Source organism: Xiphophorus maculatus, chromosome 11 (assembly GCF_002775205.1).
Source record: "Xiphophorus maculatus strain JP 163 A chromosome 11, X_maculatus-5.0-male, whole genome shotgun sequence".
In the NCBI taxonomy this organism is placed as follows: Eukaryota; Metazoa; Chordata; class Actinopteri; order Cyprinodontiformes; family Poeciliidae; genus Xiphophorus; species Xiphophorus maculatus.
The window spans coordinates 1,585,942-1,607,413 of record NC_036453.1 but is presented as its reverse complement, the minus strand read 5'-3'; the positions used below and the strand labels follow the sequence as shown (position 1 = coordinate 1,607,413).

Below are 21,472 nucleotides of genomic sequence, written 5' to 3'. Positions count from 1 at the left end.
GAAATTATTTCGCAGTTACAGCGCCATTTTTTTGAAGGAGGACATGTGGCAGAGGTCGTCGGGAGTCGAACCCATGACGTCCACGGGTCTAAGGCCTCCAAATGTGGGGCGTGCTAACCCACTGCGCCACCACAGCACGCCCCAAATGAAATGAGGAGTTACTCATTAGTTACTCATTGCATCAGCTGGGGTTACATAACTTGTTGCCAGCTGAAAGATAATCGCCAATGCAGTACTTATCCAATAGGAGGCTTGTACCTATTTGCTTAGTTTAATCCAGGTGGCGACTTTTTTTTTTGGCCAGGCAGTGTATATTAGTGCTGATTACTTTTCATTAAACTCACATTTGTATTAAAAATGTTTTTATTGGTGTGATGTAGCATTCTAAACTTAAATGTCAATTTTTCATTAGCTGCAAGCAAAAAAAACATCATGATTTGCATAAATTAATGCTTGAAAAGTGTGTGTGAAATTAATCTGGGATACAGTATATCACAGATAAATGAACTTTTTCAATATGATTCTAGTTCATTGATTACTACTGCAACTTTGCCGTTTGCTATTGTGAGATAATGTAGTTGTTTTATTTAAAATAAATGATTAAAATTGTGTTTTACAGTCTCTACTCTCTCACTCACACAGTGTGACATCATCTGCACTCCTATAAAAAGAATTGACATAGCTGTCGATTGCAGTTCTTAGAGATAATTTGAAATCAGATTAAATTTACCCTGATCCTTTCAGCGGTGTGTCACACTCTTCTTTGGTGTTTCAGGAAAACCAACTTACCAAGTAGTCCAGATATTAGTTTTTATCAGCTTCCTTGTAAGTTAATTCAAGTTTGCAGCACTGCACAAAGTTCACTGTTCCATTTTATGTTGCTAGCTCTAAGTGGTCCTTTCTTCCTGATCTGGAGCTTATGGTCTCTGTTTCTTATTGATCCTCCCAACAACAAACCCAGATGTCTCAGCGCTCTGAGAAGTTGATACTGAGTTTAGAAAAAGCTACCGTCAGCCATGTTTTATGAAAAATAAAGCTCACTGTGACCTGCCAGAACGCACTCACTGGGTTCAGATGACCATCAACGGCTCCTAAAGCTTCACTTGTCTCAGGGGAACTACTTCAGTACCAAATCTAGGTTTAGGGTGCAATACTGCCTCATGTTTGAAAACCACAAAAATGACTTTATCCCAGATTTCTGGAATGTGTCAAAGGACTTAAATGTCAAAGAATTATGTGAATAAACTAAATGTCTGATGACCAAAATGGATTTTACAATGCAGTCTGAAGCTTGTGTTTTTACTCTGGTAGGGCCCTTAGATTTCAGTGATGTGGAAAACATGTGTGGAATTTAATAAACAAAATAGAATCCACAATAAAATGTGGAATTTCACAGAATTTGCTGATATCAGTGAGAAGTGATATCAGCAAAATATCACTTCTCTGTTGGTGTTACTTGGTTAGGCCAGGCTCGGCTCTCCCCTCCACACAGACGGAATGACCCAGTCAGCCATGGAAAAAAAACTCTTCCCTAAAAAATAAATACATAACTCAAAGCTTAGAGCAAGGTTCCAGGCCAGAAAGTTTTCTGAATACAAGTGAACCTGTCTCTATGTTTTGTCGGCACCCGGTTGACTGGAGGTGCAACGAAATCACAATTATTAAGGAACACAGAAGAGAAGAAACTAACTTCAGCCAGTCACATCTGCCAACTGTTGAACATTTAAATAAATGAGTGGAAGTGAAAGTTGGAGGTGATTATTTCTCCATCTCCCAAATCCTGATCACTAGGGAAGTGAGCACAAACTTTTACTTTTTAGTTTGCTTTTTGTTTTTAGTGTTCAGTTTAATTTTAAAGCATTTTTAAAGGGAGATTTTCTGTCAGCTTCAAAATGAGAGTTTTAGTTTAGCTCATAAAGTTTGAGTTCATAAAAATGAGGGGAAACATGTCTTGACTCCTTGTAAAGCCAATGTTCAGTCTTTTGTGTTTGTGAAAAAGAAAACAAATTAAATGTGTACCTCTGGTTATTGACTTGTTATAATGTTTTCATTCACACCATGCTTCTGTGCTTTTTGGGGTTAATAAATTTGACTAAAACTGAAAAAATGGAATTCAGAATAATAAAAACAGAATAAGCGGAATTTGGGAGAACGTCTGGCCTGCACTAACAAATGTGTGTCAGGACTGATAATGGACACATTATTGTTTTTGTATTATCACCTGATATTTAGACACATTCAGTCTACTTCCTGTGTTACCAACCTGTGCTTTGCTCTCAGACGTGTCTTTCTGCAGCAGCTGCAGGCTGAGCGAGGAGATCTCCTTCTTGATGCTCATCATGATGTTGGAGTAGTTCTCATATTTTTTAAACTGGTTGGTCAGGCTGGTCATGCTGTCCCGTACATATTCATTCTCTCGCGTAAGGTTTGTTTTGATGGTCTGTAAGACAATCATGAGTGAATGGACATGCAATAACATAATCCTGCACAGTGTGTGAGTGTGTCTAGTTCCCAACCTCTTCGAGGGTGTTCATCTGAGAGACCACCTTGTTGATATAGGAGTGGACCTTCAGTAGATCCATACTGTACAGGGTTCCCTCCAGAAGGTCCACCATGGACTGGAGCTGCACATTCAAACCAGAAAAACAGAAGACCGTCCGTCATTCACCATCAGATAAACCCAGGCCTGGCAGCTCTATGTGTCTGGAAGTCTTCATTTGCTGCCTAAATTCAGATCAATGCATTAAAATAGAGAAAACCTGCAGCAGAAGAGCAAAAGATGGTTTTTTTCTATGTTGGTGCTTGTTGACTGTCCATCTGTCTTAATTCAGTTTCATGTCTGAAAAAATTCTATCAGTAGCAACAGGAAACAATCACATTCCCTCCAGTTCTGTAAAAATGATCTGCCACCTTCCGCATTTCCTCTCTTTTTGCTCTTTTTTCACTGATCAGAACAAATTGTACTCAGCTTCACGGATAAAACCTTTCAATAGAATCCTTGGACTTTAACGGTGCATATTCATACAGGACTGTAATATTACCATAGATCATTCTATGGATTTCATGTTTTATACCCTGCAGGTTATTCTGGTTTGCTGTGTGAAGAAGACACAGAATATTTTGGTTCAAGCAAACCTGAATTAGTTCAAACTAATTAACATACATCAAAATACCCCAGAGCTAAATCTGGATATTTAATATTTGTAATTCATATTGAACATTGACATCATTTTATTGGTTCTATTTTTACTGTTTTTACTTCATGTGCAGTAAGTTTTAGTTTTAGTTTCATAATTGTATATTTTCCTCAATAGCTTTAGCTTTGTTTGTTGAATAAAATATTTTAACTATAAAGTTGAATTTTTCCATTAATAAAACTTTTATATTTGAGAGAAGTTGTTTGTGTTCAGCCCTGCGACAGACTGGCGGCCTGTCCAGGGTGACCCCACCTCTCACCCAGAACGTTAGCTGGAGATAGAGACCAGCACCTCCCGGCCCCACTAGAGATCAGAGGTGTTAGAAAATGGATGGATGGATGTTTGTGTTCATTTCATAGATGTTAGCATCCTGCTGTTCAGATAACGCCAGTGCTGAAATTATGCATCTATGCATAAGTTTTATAATAATCATCTGTTATTATAAAACCTAGCCTCTCATCAGGCGGGTTATAAGTTTACTAATTCAAGAGAAAGTTACCCTGACTCAGTATTTCTTTTAATCTACATTACTTGTTTATTAACAATTTCCTTAAACAATTATTATAATTAATCATAGCCAAACTTGACACCTTTCTAAAATGTTTTAATGTAATTAAAAGCAAAAACAGAAGAAATGGGTAAGAGGGTATCACCACAGTATCTCCAGATTACATCTTGATACTTTCTCATTTGTAGGATTTTATTTGCATTCAACAAGCATCCTATAGTAATCTCTTTCTTTGCTTTTTCTTAACTTTTCCCAACTCTATCCTTCCTTGTTTTGTCTTCCAGCAAATACTTTCCCCTGACCTTGGCTGGGTAACCTGTTGATAGTGAAACCAAGTGATGCAAGACAACACACTAAACATTCCTCTGTGTGTAGAGACATTATGTGTCCAACAGGTAATTTATGGGCCTTGACTATCTTCCTCTAGATACTAGTTTTTCTTTAAAAGCGCAGATTTTCAACCCTTTATGAAAAAAATAAAGCAATAACAATCTCCATCCTCTCAAGCTTTAAAAGTCCAACAACAAAATGTAGAAGAAAAATGATGTCCCACCAGTAGGTTGTTAGATATGCTACTATCCATAGCATTTTAGAACAACTGAAGGTAGCATAGTCACTTGATTGTGCTATAAAAAGTTTATATATGCCTGAATATCAACATACTGCCCCTTTAATGAAGCATTTTGTCCACACATGTGAACCTCCTCTTTCTTTACATCCTTTGTAAACCCAGCAGATCTTCTGAAATACTCAGATGAACCCATCTCACACAATCAGTCATCCTTCATTCATGGACACTTGAATCTCCTTAGTTCAGCATTCTCAGTTTGAACTCTCCAGATATCTAAACTGGTTGATTTGCTCATAAAAAGGACATTCAGAAAAACACAACCTATAAAAGAACATTTTGAAAAATCTAGATGAAACTGAGCCATGTTGACAGATTAACATGTTTCTAAACCTCTCAGTACAGCACAAAAAATATGACTAAAGAGTATGATCCATAATAGGAAGATCAATTTAACACATCTTCATGTGAATAGGCATGTCTTGATAAGAAAAGTATAATATGGTTGTCTTGAAACCATTTTCAAGTAATAAACTGATAACGGCATAATAATGCAAGTTTGCTCCCTCAAAGACCAATCAACTTTAATTTTGAAAGGAACACCAAGCACTGGGAGACATTTTAAATACTCCAAATAAAACACGACAAATGAAAACAATCAATGAAAAGAAAATAAAACAACACAGATTCAAAATAAAATGGATTATGAAGTCTCTGTCAAAAAAATCTCCCTTCAAAAAAGATCAACCATCAGAATGGAAATGATCACAATCATTTGAATTTATCGTGTGATTAGTTGATTAGCTGCCAATGGTTTAAGAAGAACACAAGAAGCAATTCATCATCAGGTCAACTTGGTGAGTGTGAGAAAAGCAAGTAGAAGTGCATCATGTTCAGGGCTGGACAATGTGACTGAAAAACGTATCATGATATAAGTCTTTCATATTGGTTGATATAGAAAATTATTGATTGATTTTTTGTTTTAAATATCTGAGATACTGAAACCTGAAACTGCTGCTGCGCACATTACTCAATAGGCTGTTGCTAGGCAACCAATAAGTGAGTGAATTAGCTGATGCTAGTTTAATTGGCTGTGAGAGGTTGAGTGGCTTTATCAGCACCTTTCCTCTGCCTACATCTCCCAGAATGCTGTGCAGTTCTAGCTCAGAGTTCAATTAAATTATTGAATATTTTATCAGATGTATAATCTATGGATATTGATCATGTGCCTATCATGTTTATTGTTATTGATTTATTGTCCAGCCTGACTCCACCGTCCTCACCTTTAATAACTCCGGCGCCTGTTTCTTCAGCTTCTCCATCTTCCACTCGTTCTCACAGGGGTTGAGTGAGGACGGCGGAGCCGTGCAGGAGCACTTACAGTCTGATCCCGAGCTGACCGTCTCTACAGTGTAGAAGTCCTCCACGCGCACGCTGCCGCTGCGCAGCCGCAGGCAGGCGTCCTTACTCAGAGGCCGCATGATGCACTTACAGCGGCAGTCGGAGCCCTCTGATGTCATCCTGACAGGCTCGGTGTCCCCAAAGATCTAAAAGACACAATGTCAAGCAACATTTTATTTTAGGGCTGTACCCATTGCAGTTTTTTGGCTGATCACCGGTGACCGATCTTTAAAAAGCCTAACCTGCCAATACCAATTTTTTTGTGTGAAATGTTGCTACGTATGGCAATACAGTTGCTGAGTTGCAACAGTGGGGTGACTATTGTTGATAATATCTGCAAACGTACAGATATGACCTGGTGGGCCGGTCTGCCAGTCAAATCTCTCTCACTGCAAAGCAGAAGAGGGCAGTGGCTAATGTTTAGATCTTTGCTGACATAGATCGCATCGGTGGAAAAGATCAACTTCACATGTAAGCATCGGCCAATCACTGATCTCTCAAAATTAAGGTAATCTATTTTGAGAGATCAGAAAATTCAAACTATCAATTTGGATTTTATTCATCTTCACCATTTAATCATGGTGTGGAAAAGTCTCCTCACAGTTTAAATAGTTCTGTTTACTGAGGGTACAAATTAAAGTGCTCTGTTCCTTCCTGCAAGGAAGACCTGAGGTGCCTTTTCCAGTCATCTGAAACAGAGGAAGGAAAGTGATTCTGAAAAATAAACTCAGGCTTCCTTTCTTTTGAATGTAAGCTGGTGTGACTCAGATGAAATCCTCTGAGAAATACATAATTCAGTCAGCCGCCTCAACAGCTGGCCTTTGCCTGCCATGGTTGATGGCAGACTCCTTGGTTCACCTAATAAACAGGAGGCAAGGCATGGCCGTCTGAACAGGGCATTCCACACATTTCCTATGTCAGGCACGCCGCCTTACATAAAGTGAAGATCACTCTCACACAAGAATTCAGCCAGACAGATTTATTGTAAAGTCTAAAAAAAATGCTCATGCTGGGTTGGTCATCTGGGATAGTTCTGCTGAAAAATTCTCCAACGGATCTAAAACCATCCTGAATGACTATACAGACCTTCCAGCTTCGACTTTAATGTGTTCTGATCTGAACCTTAAGGGAGTTCGGTGTGGCAACATGATGCTGAAATCGAGACGAAGTGAAGTCATTTATCCACTGCATTAAGAAATGCTTACTCACTATTTGATGTCTCATCTAAACATAACAGAAAAATGTTGAGTTTCAGATAATGCCATCTAGTTTCCAACTGATAAGCCCAACATCAAAACATTTGTTTTTCTTTTAAATTTTATAAAAATTGTTTTTTTTATGTTTTGAGTCAGAAATACAATTTTTGACCAAAAAATTTGTTATAATTTCATGATAAACCATCCGACTCTAACACAGTAGGAAATGGCATGATGCCGTGATCCTACTGCAGGTGCAACACTAGGATACTGTAAATGTCCTGAATCTCTATTGTGGCTTATTAAGGCTGCAGTTTGTAACTTTTACAAAAAATTTTTTTTACATGTTATACAACATACAATTTGTTGAAACTGTCACCATGTTGTGACAGGATCTATTATGAGACAGATAATCTGTGAAAAAGCTCCATCTTCTCCCAATAACCAATCAGAGCCAGGAGGAGGCGCTGTCAATCACAATCTCGTGAGTTTTCCTGGAACGGTAAGTTGCTTCTACGCCATCAGCACATTTAACAGCGACAGCGAGTACATGAATTTGATTAACAGCGCTAAGAACCTCCTCCTTGGTTGTTCTTCAGATGACAATAGTAGCTCAGAGAGGAGGTGTAGGAGATCCATTTTTCACAGTTTATCTGTCTCATATTAACCTGTCACAACATAGTGATAGTTTTATGTAAGAAAAACATTATATTCCTTATAAAAGCTACTTGCAGCCTTAAGTCTGAGCTCCAAAAGCGATGTACACAACATTTAGTCATTCACAAGCTGATGGTGGTGACCTAGTGGCTTGTAGCCACAGCTGCCCTGGGACATTCTGACAGAAACAAGGCTGCCACCAGGTCTTCTGGTCACCAGCAGGCGAGGCGGCTGAAGTGTCCTGAAGTGCCCGAGGACGCAAAGACTGAGACGAACAGAGCAGGGGTTTGAACCATCAACCCACCGGCTACATGTACTCCTACCTCCTGAGCCAGTTCACCCCACAATAGGGGCATAACATAACATTTGATAGTCTAAATTGGATCTGACTGGAAATGATCCTTCTGGTGTTCATTACTGTGTGACTGAGAAGATTTGGCTGCAGAGTAACGGCTCATGGAACCCCAGCTGGCTGAGACGGCCATCCCACTCGGAGAGATTTATGGTCCCGGATCAACTGCAGGACAGATGTTCATGTGCCATGAGCTCACAGATCATTTTTATTAATGAGCTGTGCTCTTTCAACTGTCTTCCTTAAAAAAACACACAACATAAGAAGATATATTGGACATTCCAGTAATTGCATGTATCAAATTTAAGCCTAATGTGATAACTGCAAACAATTTCTAAATGACTTTTCTTAAGATGCAGGAAAATAGCATTCAGTCATAATTTGACTGGATAGTTTCATCTGCAAATTTATAAAACAAGATAAGCTTGGTTATTTGTCATATTGTTTATCACTTATTGTGATAAGTTTCATATCTAAATAAGATTTTGATTTTGATGACAAAGTCCAACTAATGATGGTTTAAAACCCTGTAAGCCGTCCATATTGTTGAGATTTTTACAATTTTTGTCCATAGGTTGTTCAATAAAGGTGTATCAATAAATACACTTTTACATCTTCATAATTAGAAAATATGATTGAATGCACTTATTGTGTGCATTTTAGTGACACAAATCACTCTTCTTTATGTGGCTGCTGTCCTAAAGAAGCGTACTATAAATGGGAATGTTTTTCCAAGATGAGTGTTTGTGTTTGTGGGGCTGCTGTATAATGAAGAGACACGCATAGAGTTATCTAAAAAAAAGTAATAAATAGCATCACTTTTATTATCATCACAATAGTACTACAAAGTTTAATGATAAAACTTTAAGTCCATGTCACCCAACTCTACAAGATTAGTTGTTTTGGAAACTGAAAGGAAACCTTTATTGGACAATTCGGCTCACACGGCATTGTGGGGAGCTTTTGTTAAACTGAGAAAAAAGCAGATTCCATTAGAGCCTCTACAATTATAGTGTTGTCTATTTCTGATAAATGAAGCTGAGAAACAGGAAGCGTGTCATAAAGTGTTGATGGCACGGCAATCTTCCCACCATCGTGGAAAGTAAATACAGACTGTTATAGTCGAGGACAAGAAGACATATATTACGGCTAATGAGAGGCAATGAGGCTGTCGGATGTGGGAATGTCAGAGCGGTTAAGAACTGATCAGCTGCCAGATTTTCGACCTTTTCCAAGCTTTTAGGGTTTTTTGGGTAGAAAGGCTGCAGGCTTAGTAAAAACAGAGGCATGAGTCATAAAAGAGGTGGAAGAGGTGTGGGGGGTCTCATTAGTGCAGGAATGTGGGCCAACTGATGGGGAAGATGCAGAGGGTGTAGAGTGTGTTCACCCCTCTGTTAGTGCAGACGTTCTGGGTTGGGGGGCTGAGCAGATCCTGACCCACGTTGAGCAAAAAGCAGCAGGTTGACAAACACAACAACCACAAGAAAATAAGGTGGATCTGCATGACGCTGTGGCTTCATTCTGCTGGCTGCACTGCTCAGACGCTGCAGTTAATTTCCAGCAAGTTTGACTTTGCAGCCTTTAAATTGGTGTTCTTTCCCAGGAGACAGCAGCAGGTTATCAGAATGAATCAAAATGATCCTTCAGACCAGCTAGTTCCTCATTCTGTCAAGTCACATGTACCAGTAAGCGTATCTAATTATCCCAAATCTCATGCCAAGCTGACCTACCAGCATGAGAACGGGCAACACACTTAAGATTGGCAATAATTAAGAATGCAGAGTATTTAACGCATGCTTTGAGCTTTGACCTCTAAAGTGCAGTCAAGTTTTAGGTCAGAAAGCACACAGCTCAACCTGCACAGTGAGAGGAGCAGAGCAAGCATGCTGCAGAGAGCCATATTAGATCAGCCGCAGAAACTTTTTACAGCTAACACACCCTGACAAGCTACAAGGTGAAACCCAGAATTGTTCAAAACACACTGCATGACAGGAGTTTCTGTAAGATGCAGCCTGTGATGACGTCTCTCGGCCTGCTGAGATCTGTCTGTCCGTCGATAGAGCAGTAGTTTGATTGCACAATAATGACAAAGAACAAAGCTAGTTCTAAATCAAATCCAGATGAGACAAATTTAAAGTGTCTTAGAGTGCATAGTAACCACTACTCAACTCTAGCACTTTAGTAAAAGTGTTAATGCTCATGGTCAAAAAAAAAAAAAGTCAAACTAAACAACTGGAATTAGCACCAGGCTGTTAAATAGCCAAAGACAAAGTTTATCAAGCTCTTATTGCTTTTGAAAGCAAACATCTACATTCCAGCGGAGTCTGTTTATGTCTCCAGGTAGTCTGAAGCAGAAGGGCTCTAAAACATAATGACCTCGCTCTGACATGTAGTGGCCTAAAGATTTGTCAAGGTTCAACTTAAAGGGACAGTTCAGAGTTTTTGAGGTGAGCTCCTGTAACAGTGTCTTTGACTCTAGGAGATGGATGTCATAATGCAGTGATGAGTTTGTTAAAAAGTTAAAATAGCTAAAATGAAAAATGTTAATAAGATTAATTAGCTGATTGATACTCAACATGCATAACTTTGGTTATTAACAGACGATTTCCAAATAACACATCATTTTCGGTTTGACTTGTCTTCAGGAACTAAAATCCTGAAGACTTTAGTTTTAGGAACTAAAATCAGACAAAGCCAGACAACTGGCTTTGTCTGAACAGGTAACTTTCTACCACTCTCAGTGGATTTTACTATATGACATCTTTCTATTACAGCTAACAGAATGATTACTATGAACACCACAGAATCTCAGTTCAATAACACACCAACCTATCCTCTTGAGTCTCATTGAAGATCTTGGCAAAAACCTTTAAACCAAACTACAGGTCTGTTTTAAACATGAAAATCTTGTGCAATGCAGAGATACATATAAATCAGTCAGCATGACTCCTTCATAAAATCCACACACTGTAATAATCCTAGCATAAGCAAAAAAAGGGACAGTCCCTTAATTAATAGTGTGTGTTTGGTGACCTCAATTATGAGAGGAATGACTGATGCTGCCAATGCCTTTTCCCCAGATGATGTCTTCAAAAGGATGTTTATTAGATCTGGCACAAAGCTGTGCAGCTCTCTGCTGCTACGGATACACACGCTATAATCCACTCCTAAAGTGGAAATACAATATTTCATTTAAACCATCAAATAAACACATCAAGCAACCTAATGAGTAATTTAGTTTCCTCAAAAGTTGGTATGATTCTGTCTGTCCCACTGGTGGTACATCTATAAAATGCTTGGGTAAAACTCCACAGTTACCTCAACCCATGAACTTCAGTTTGTCAGGTGCTTTTTCTCGTCAATAAATTTTATCAGTGGATGAGAGAAAGTTGATCATAAAAATTTGCAAAGTTTGCAGATATAACCTTTACCTTATGAACAGCTTGGTCGGAAAAATATACAAATAAAATAAATAAAAATAAGCAAAAGAAAAACAAATGCAACAAATTGACGACAGCTATGGATTTCCAAACTAACCACCTGAAATTTGAATTTTATCAAATAGACACCAGACAAGGTAAGGGATAATAGTGAAGCAAAAGAAAAATTATACATGTTTACACTGACATGTAGACATCTAGAGACTGAAATGTTGCCCATTTGGTTATTAACAAAAGCAATGGAGGCATGCTGTTTATTTAGACATGCCTTGGTGTTTGTATTATTATTCCTGCAAACTGTGTTTTCATATCATCAGCCTCGTCAATAAAATGAAACAAAAGTTGGTGTCAGTGGACAGACTCTGTTAAACCTGCTATTACTTTGGACCACTAATGAGTATTTAAGAAGACATGGTTTACACAATACAACTTTTAAATTCATTTTTCTATATTCAGACAAGCTAGAGGTTTTTGTGTTTAGACCGGTCTATTGTAGGAACTCAGCCCTGACCTATTTGTTTGCTCTGGAGGATATTTCTTTGGCCTCCACACCTACACAGTGGTATTTTGGAGTTATATCTGGCTAGCACATGTAGATTTACATTTCAGACAGAGTAGACTTCCTTTCAACCTGTGTGAGACCCTAAAATTAGGAAGATCCCTGCCTAAAGTAATGCAGACAAACTAGCTAATGGATCAGGTCGTCCACAGGGCTCATTACCTCTTTTCCATAGCTATGGTACATAAGTAATGAGAGGGTGGATTAGCAAAAATGTTCTTTGCATTTTGTATCAGTCGTTTTCAATCATTTAAACCTCCAACACATCTCATAATTTCAGAAAACCGAAATTATGAGACATGGTGTTTTAGCAGTGTTTGCTAAAACAAACAGTGGTGGTGTTCGCTAAAATAACACACTCATAAGGAAAACCACTTCGGACTCAGTGGAAATGTGCGGCCGTAACAGGTAATCAATCAATCACAGCTGTTCACCTTTAACCTCCGGGGCACTCTCATCATACTGTTGATGTCAGAATGGTTTACAGTGTTTAAGTTTCAAGACACAAACAACGTCAACCAAAACCCAAAAGAATGTGCACCACAGACAAATTGTAAGCATGAGGGAACTGAGACACTGTGTGTGTTCACACATGGCTGTTATTATATTTTATGGAGATATACAGTGGCAGCCATCTTAATAACAAATGGGATAGAGGTACATGTTTCCCTGCACTTTGGACTGGGTCAGTGCAGCTCTTGGTATTGGCCATGTAAACAGGAGAGGGCAAGAACTCAGCTAATAAAGTATAGATTATAGTGTAGAGTAAATGCTAATCTTTCTAAAATTTTCTTGAAGTTATACATTAGCTACATAATGTTAGCAGGTGGGTTCTGTTATCTTTACAAGTTTAGTTTCTGATGAGCTTTTTAACTTATTTCCTTCTAGAATTGTTTTAAATCCATCCATCCATCCACACTTAATCACCAGTGGGACTGTGGGACCGTGAGGGGTGCTAGTCAAAGTTTGAGAGGTGGGGTCACCCTGGACAGGTCACCAGTCCATCGCATGGCAACACAGAGACAGACAGGACAAACAGTCATGCACGCACACACCCACACATAAGCCGAATTTAGAGAGACCAATCAACCTGGCAGTCTTTTTTTTCTGGACTGTGGGAGGAAGCCAGAGTACCCAGAGAGAACACACACATGCACAGGGAGAACATGCAAACTTCACGCAGAGAATCAAACCCAGGATCTTCTTGCTGCAAGTGAAGTGCTACCAACTGCACCACAGTCCATAGATTTTAACTCAGGAGTGTCAAACTCATTTTCATTTTGGGTCGTATCAAGATCACCAATGTCCTCAAAGGGCCGTTAGTGGCAGATTGTATTGGTAAAACTACCCATTAAACTGTTGAAATATTAATAAATAGTGTTCTCTGCATTTGATGATTACAAAGTATAAAGTTAAATTACATTAAAGATCTTTTCTCATGGATGTAATTTGACCAGATACAAATAAAAAGTGCTTTGATTTGATTGATAAAATAATATTTAACAAAACAATTGTTATCACCCGTCCCAACCCCACTAGGGACAAGAGTGCAAAGAAAATGAATGGATGGATTGATGGATGGACAACTGTTATCTTGAAGGTTATATTTATGTGGCCCTCTATAGCCTACACTGTAAACCCAAATTAGTAGTCGTTACTAAAGCTGTGCATGGTAAGCGATTGCCCTGGGATGGTCTAGTTTTTGCAAAATCAAAACCAAAACCAAAACCATCAATCTCTGTTTCCATAAAATCTTGTGTCCAAAATAATCCATTACTAAAGAACTCAAGGTTTCAAAACTTTAATTGACTCAACCATTGCTTATGTTTATCAGTAATTACAACTCATGTTTGTTAGAATTACTCAATGCAAATTATAGTCACAATCAAGTGGTTTTTTATACAATAGTAACATTTTAAACAGTTGAGTAAAGCTTTAAACATTAATACAAAACAATTAATAGGAGAGTGTTTCTATGAGCCCAAAAATGAGACTCAGCTTCTGGCAGGTCATCAGCTATTCCTCAACAACTTCCCTCTCAGTAACACTTTACAGGCTGGCCGGGTGAAGATCTGACGTTGGGGAGAGAAACATTCATGATTCACGAACAAGATTTCAAAGTCCATTTGGACAAAGGACTCAAGACAATATACAACTTTTGCAAGGGAATGCAAATGAAAAAAAATCCCTTGAACCCTTCAGGTTCTCCACCAAACCAAATAAGGTGGCTAGAAAAAGAAACAGAACTGAACAAACTAACAAAGCTGACATCCACAGCTACAGCGCCAGGAGCCATTGTAATGCTACAGAACCAACACGATCAGCAGGCGACCCATGCAGCCAACACAGTCAGAACAAACATGCATTGGGCCAGTCTTCTTCTTTTTCTTTGTGTTGGTAAACTACTTAAAGGTGCATTACTGCCACCTACTGACTCACCAGTCAGGTGTTCACCAACAGGCCCCTCCAAAACTGGTACAAACTTAGAAATGAGAATTGTCTCAGTTCAGAGCCATTAGTACTTTAAATACTCGTTTTGAGTAGTTTACATTTAACATTTTGTTTAGTTATAGTCCCACCTTTTGTAAAGTAATGAAAAGATTAGTAATAATAGTTTGACCTGAAAACCTAAAAACCCATGGTGGGCTAGATTTGGACCCCAGGCCTCGAGCTTAACACATATACACTGGCAAAAACTGACGTGTGTGTGATGTTTCCCACTAATACAGATGTGAAATGATGCTAGAACAGTCTTATGTGAACTTACTTGCTGAATGGTTGTTGGACAGCATATCCTTTGTGAATGGGTCAATGAGAGACTGTATCTTGTCATTGCTAGCTCTGTTTTGAAGCACTTCCCAGTTGGTATAATCAAAACACCTTCCTATATCTGATTGTTTTTTGGACATTGATATTTGAGTTTTCATACAGACATTCCTGTTGGTCGGTTTTATACTAGGACACTTGTATTATGTCATGAAAAATATAATTTAGAAGATCTCAAATCTTTTATAAAAGCAAGACTGGAGTGTAGCTCTTTATTTTTTGTGCCTGATTGAAGCGGGTATAGTTGTAGTTATTTTTTGTGCCCTCTTGTCTGTCCGGATGAGGCCGGATGTTTAAAAGCCATATAATTAATCCAAGTGATGGAATTGCAGATGAAAGCTGTTAGAGCCTCTTGTTTCCTTGAGCAGAGGGTCTTTATTAGACTAAGTTAAAATCAAGCAAATTTACCTAATGATAATCACGTAGCTACTACATAACTATAACTATAGGTCCTGTAAAGTGGCTAAACAGTTCAGGTTTTCTAAATAATGTGAATTGAAGGTTCTACACAGCTTCCTATTTTTCCATCCATAAAATCGGAGCTACAGTGGAATGATTTACATCATTCATGTGTCGGAGAAGACAATTGTAAAAAATTCAGACTCTATGTATATAAAGCTGATGGAGATACTTTATCCCAAAGACTGCCAATTAGAATTGAATTAAAAGGTGGTTCTACAGACGACAGACCAAGAGGGCCTGAACACCAATGAATGTCCCACTTTTCAGAAATTTATTTGTGGAAGAAAATTAAAACTATACATTTCCTCCATTTTGTTTTAGCTTTATTTTTTTTACATAATACATTTTACACAAAATACATTGAAGCTGTTTGACAATTTATAAAAAAAATAGTTTAAAGGTTATCAATACGTTTGTAAAGCATGTCTGACGTTTTTTCCAAGGTGTTTAGTTTTTTCTACCAAACACCTTGTGTCTAAAATGCACTTGCTCCTATATAATTACAACCTCTAAATGTTTGCTGAGAGATTTTAATGTTTGCTTTACTGAACCCAATTAGATTAGCTCCACAATAACTTTCCAAAATGGTTTATTTTGAATGTTGAAAACTCCTCCTAGGTTGAATTGGATGGTACAGGCATTTCAGGGAGACATAATCCTGGATTATTAGTGGTCTTAAGATTCTCTGCAAATTTTGGCACATACCTCATTAGGACTATGTTTATTATATTGCTTATATTAGCACTGAAGCCAGTGCTGAATTCCCTTTGCAAAGCACAAAGTCCACATCCACTTCCACAGGTCAGGTATACTGAGCATGCTTCCTGTCTCCACTTGTCTGATTTCAGGCTTTAGATCAGACACAAAGAAGTGAGTGCGTCGCCATGGAGGTTTCCATCCATCCCTGGCTTAGACATTAATGACCAGCGCTCACTCAGAGGCAGTCATGTTTATCCACAAAAAAGTGGGAAAATCATTTTATGCTGCAGGGGAAAAGGACAAACAAGCTGATGACAAGCAGTTTAAACCTCAGGATTCAAACTGCTCAGCACTACAGCTGCAACTCCTGCTACTGCCTTTCTGAGGATCAAAGTTTTTGCTGAACTGCATTGAAGCTGATTTAACCTCCATGATTAGTTCTAAAGCAGACATCTGCTGACAGCCACTCCATTCAATATACACTCCATGTTTTCTCCCTTCTGGCTGTGTGTTTTTGGAGCTGAATCAGGTTGAGGGAGAGTGAGGGGTTACTGCAGTCCAGCAGCTGAACAAACACGGCCAGCCTGATATTGCACTAACCCCACTGAGTGCCATCTCTGCTGGCAATGGGCCTGCGCACAGTGGAGGTGCGATTATGTTTATCTGTGTGACACAAAATCTCTCACGGAGGGAGTTTCTCGAAACACAAGAAATGACACAAACAAAAAACATCTGCTGGGCTTAAGCAGAAATGTACAGGAGATGCTCAGTCACTTTGACACTGAGGTGGAGGCGGTTGAAGAAGCCCGTGTTCAGTTTCTGATTGCAAACATGCAATCAGGCGTGCTGGCTGTAAAATAAAAGCGCCGTCTTACCTTGTTCTGTGAGGACGCGTCCTTACACAACACCAGCAGACAGGCCAACAAGTTGGTGAGTCTCCACATTTTCACAGGGCGACTAAACATGAAGTGCAGAAATCCAGAGCGGAAGTCGCAGCGATCAGTCCCAGGGCTGGAGCGGCGCGTCTATCTGAACTCCATCTCCGCTTCACGCAGGTGACGGGCTTCAGGAGCGCACAGCGCGGATCTCTGCATGCCACTGGGCCGCGCTCTGAGGTCTGCCTTCATCCGAGCGCACCATCCATCATCCGGTGTCCTCCACAGATGGGAGGGCTCTGACACACACACACACACACACACACGCACGCGCACATGCAGCCTACACACGCACTCACACCGTACGCTCAGAGTACGCGCAACAGGCAAAGTTAGGCAGTCAAGACAAAACGGTGTTAATGTGGTTTGAATTAGTTGGGGTTATGTAGGCAATACACACGATGCCGCGTTGTAGCCACAGCTAATTAATTTATTATTGATAAAGTTTTTAAAAATCCTAATTCCTTAAGACTCCAGCTAAAAAGATATTTGGCGCCATCGCCTGGTCAGTTCATAGAATAACAAGACCTGTTCAACCAGCAGAAACTTTTATTAAGTTTCTGCTACATGTTAGGAAGGACAACTGACAGATTAAAAAGCTTCACCAACAGATATGCTTTCATTTTGTCATGGTGTCTAGCTAATGAAAACTTCAAACTCTGTTTTTTTCCCCATAAAATGTAAATATTACATTACAATAGTATTATAAATACAGACATGTTTTCTTATGGCCATATTACAGTCTAATCTTGGGGAAGCCTGCAGACTTAAGCAGACCATCACTGACACCGACCATGAAGAAGAAAACATTCACAGTATACCAATAGATATTCATTTCACTCTGCTGCACTATCCTGGGGTGTACTACAGGGTTCCATTCTTGGATATGCTATTTGGAGTCATTTAAAAAAAATAAAAATACAGAATCTCTTTTTGAGATGATTGCCAGGTCTATTTACTCTTGAAAAACAGGAGACACTAAATGTCTGGCAACGTTTTCTGAATTTTCATGAAAATAAGTCAAAGGAAATTTGGTTTGGGCTAAATGGCTGTTCATAGGACGTCAAATTTTAACCTTTTATCTTTGGCACCCAGTGGGAAAACCCCGATAACATATCTAGAAGTAAAAATGAACCCTCCCCTGAAAATGAACAGCCAAGTAAACTCAGGTGTGAAGTCTTGTTTTTAGCAGTTGAGGCAGCAAAGCTTAAATTTGTTGTTATCTCACAGGAGAATGGAGACAGTAATCCATGCTTTTATCACGTCTCGGCTTGTTAACTGTAATAGACTTCTTCCCAGTGTTTCCCAGGCTGCTGTTGCTCACTCACTTACATCTGGTTCTGACATGTTTTTGACAGGTACCAGATAACGAGAGCACATTATGCCAATTCTAGCTGAACTTCATTGATGTCCAGTTGATATTAAGGTTCTATTTAAAATTCTCTTGTTTGTTTTTTAATAAACTGGCTTTTTCCTCACTGAATTATTGCAGCCCTGTGTTCCAACTCACACTCCAAGGTCAGCAGGTCAGATGCTTTTAAAAGTGCCTAAGGTTCACTGTAAATCCAAAAGTTATCCAGAGATGAGCTTTTGCAGTGGTGGCTCTGACACTGTGGAATGGTTTGTCTCTACAAATTAGGCAGGATCCATCATGATTTTAAATCTTTTTTTGTATTTCTGTGTTGGTTTTTAAGTTTGTTTATTTTAATTTCTGCGATTTGCAATATTTTACTTTGTTTGCTGTTGAGCACGTTGATCAAGCTCATTATTTTAAGGTTCTTTATAAATAAATTTGACTGACAGAATTTGAAAAATAATTGCTCTAAGTCTAAGAATATGAGAGAAAATATGTTTCATGGAGCATGAAGGATGCAAGTAAACTCTAACCACTCTCAAAAGATTTAAAAGTAAATGGAAGCAGCCATCTGCTCCTGTTCAAATGCAATGCATTCAATAATGTAGAAAACGATGTTGGGAGAAAACTTCACAAAGCATAACAGCACAGACACTGGCTGTCGAGCAGGATGATAGAGGAATGATGGGTTGGAATTGTTTTGCAGCCACTTGTGAAGTCAAGCAGTTATTCAGTTGACCATGAACTCCTCTGGGTACCTGAAGTATTTTTGAGTCAAATGGGAGGCCATCTGTCTGACAGCTGCATCTTGGCCAAAATCAGGTCACCAACAGTACAATGATCCCAAACAGCAAACCTGGCTGAAAAAGAAAAGAAACAAGTTGTCGCTCTGAGTCAGTCAACGCCAGATCTCAACCTAATTGAAATGTTGATGTGAGACCTTCAGAGAAGAATCTCTACAAACCTAAGATGATTTAATCAACATTGCCTCACAATACGATTCAGAGTCCTGAGTTTTGTCTGATGCTCTCCACGGGTTTTCTCTGGGGGATGATCTGTGTCTGGTGATGTACTTTTGATTTGGCCATATATTTGGCCAACGTTCATCACCCATTTTCAATTTATTTGTAATGATGTACTCAATAACTACAATTAATCATAAATCACAGAGAACTACAATTTACAGCAGGGGTCTCAAACTCCAGTCCTTGAGGGCCGCTGTCCTGCAGTTTTTAGATGTGCCACAGGTACAAAAAACACTGGAATGAAATGTCTTAATCACCTCCTCCTTGTGTAGATCAGTTCTCCAGAGCCTTGCTAATGACCTAATTATTCTATTCAGGTGTGGTGCAGCAGAGGCACATCTAAAAGCTGCAGGACACCGACCCTTGAGGATTGGAGTTTGAGACCCCTGACTTAAAGGATCCAGTTCTTCATGTTTAAGAGTTCATGAATAGCAGATCTTCAATAGTCCATCAGAGGGAGAATAGTTGAAGTAATCAGGTGCCTTCTGACTTGGTAGGAGAAAAATCTTTTTACATATTTGTGATGGTAGAAAAGAAAAGGCGTTTTCCTGCCCCACCCCTGGTCAACTTGGCATAGACACAGCAACGGTTGTCATGGAGGGCCCTCTTTGCTGAAGCTCCCTACAATGAAGACCACTGAAGATTGTTTCCCTGTGTGTGGTGGCAAAGATAAATATTGGTCCTTGTCCTGCCTAGTGGCCAGTGATGGAAAAAAAATTATCTTTGTGTCATATTTATTCTCCAGAGGAATAGAAAATCATGAATACTAATGGGAGTGCAGAAATTCTTCTCAGCTTAAAAAACAAATAATATTAGTTACATTAACTTTGAAAAGATGGTTAGATGTACTGACAACTGTCCCATTGGTACATATTTTCTAAAGGTGCGAAAAAGTTTGGTTTTGTCAGTATACATGTCAGTATAAATGTGATTTAAGTATAGTTAGACATAGTGAAGCATCCAGCGAAGGACGTTACACATGGTCTACTGAAAAAATCCTACAACATTCTTTCTATAAAAACTTGAATTGATATCGAATTTGATACACAAAAGTTAAGACAAACGAAATGCGTTCGTTAGTTGTAGTCCATTATCTTCAAGTTAACAGCTGGGATTTCGGTGGTCAAGAAGGACACTAAACTTCACTTCCCATAATTCCCTCAGGGCGAAGGCAGCTGGCTGTCGCGTGCGCTGATGTTGCTTTCCAGTTTAGCAGAAGAAACTAAAATAGGCCCCAAAACCTGAACGTCTCCAAACAACCCGGCTAGTTTAAACTGGTTCGGCACAGAACAGGTTTCACATTTGTGTTGCAGTTCAAATGCAGAAGGTTGAGAAAAAAAAAAAAGCTTAAATCCACCTGCGTTTACTTTGCTCAGTTTACGTCTTTTCTAGTGAACTGAAAAGGTAAGGTCAGCTCCAATTATGTACATTTTAATTAACATTTCGGTTTTCTGAGTTAAAACCTGGTATTTTGATGAACAGTTTGATAATAGCAAACTGAAAGGAATTATTTGTTCGCACTGCACGCGTGATATTTACTCTAACAATAAACCAAGATTTTATTCGGCAAAAGCTACTTAAGTTCCCAGGTTACTGAACTCCGCCCTCCTTTCAGACCTCAAACGCACCATTCCTGGGTGTGTGTGGGTGTGTGTGTGTGTGTGTGTGTGTGTGTGGATCCAGTAATTCCCTGCTGACTGGAAACAGTTCGCTGAACGGCATGGGACCGCGGTCCGAGCGGTGACACGGCAAAGCTGAGGACGGCTTGTTTCACTTCATAACAACATCAACGGTACTGTCACCCCTCAACCCCGCCATCATCCCCCCTGCTGTGTGGCGGTGAGGGGCAACGCTGGGCTGACTCCGGATCAGCCCGTGCTGGAGGATGGAGATAGAGAAGAGGACGAATGGGTTCGACTACCCGGAGAGAAACAACGCCAAGTCGGTGAACGGTAGGCTAGCACCGCGCCTCCATCCAAAACACATGGCTGCATGTTTGATGAGCCTCTGAGAGAGTCAGTGTTGCTGCTGCTGCTGCTGCTGGAATCGCCTGCACACTGTTGCTGAGGGAGACGAATGAATTAAATAATAACCTGCATTCCTAGAAGTAGTTTAGCGGGTGGGATGTAGTTTAGGTTTATAAACTTGCTCTTTCTGACCAAAGGGTAAAATTATAAGCGAAATTTGGTTTGCTACTCAAGAGGGAACGAATGAATTAGGTTTATTATTCCAAAGTGTGTCTATGTGTGTTTACTTGCATTTTGAGTTGCGTGTGTGTGTGTGTGTGTGAATG

The 21,472-nt window shown here is 39.3% G+C and overlaps 1 protein-coding gene across 1 annotated transcript in view; it reads right to left on the bottom strand.

The window, feature by feature from the left end:
- The window catches only part of olfml2a (olfactomedin like 2A), a 30,273-nt gene extending 13,235 nt beyond the window's left edge, over positions 1 to 17,038 (bottom strand). The window contains exons 1-4 of the mRNA XM_005802176.2: positions 16,741 to 17,038; positions 5,557 to 5,820; positions 2,517 to 2,624; positions 2,264 to 2,440 (exon numbers count right to left, since the gene is read on the bottom strand). Of these exons, the coding sequence (XP_005802233.2) occupies positions 2,264 to 2,440; positions 2,517 to 2,624; positions 5,557 to 5,820; positions 16,741 to 16,830 (639 nt within the window). The 5' untranslated portion in view covers positions 16,831 to 17,038. The remainder of the gene's footprint in view (positions 1 to 2,263; positions 2,441 to 2,516; positions 2,625 to 5,556; positions 5,821 to 16,740) is intronic.
- Between the last annotated feature and the right edge of the window lie 4,434 nt (positions 17,039 to 21,472).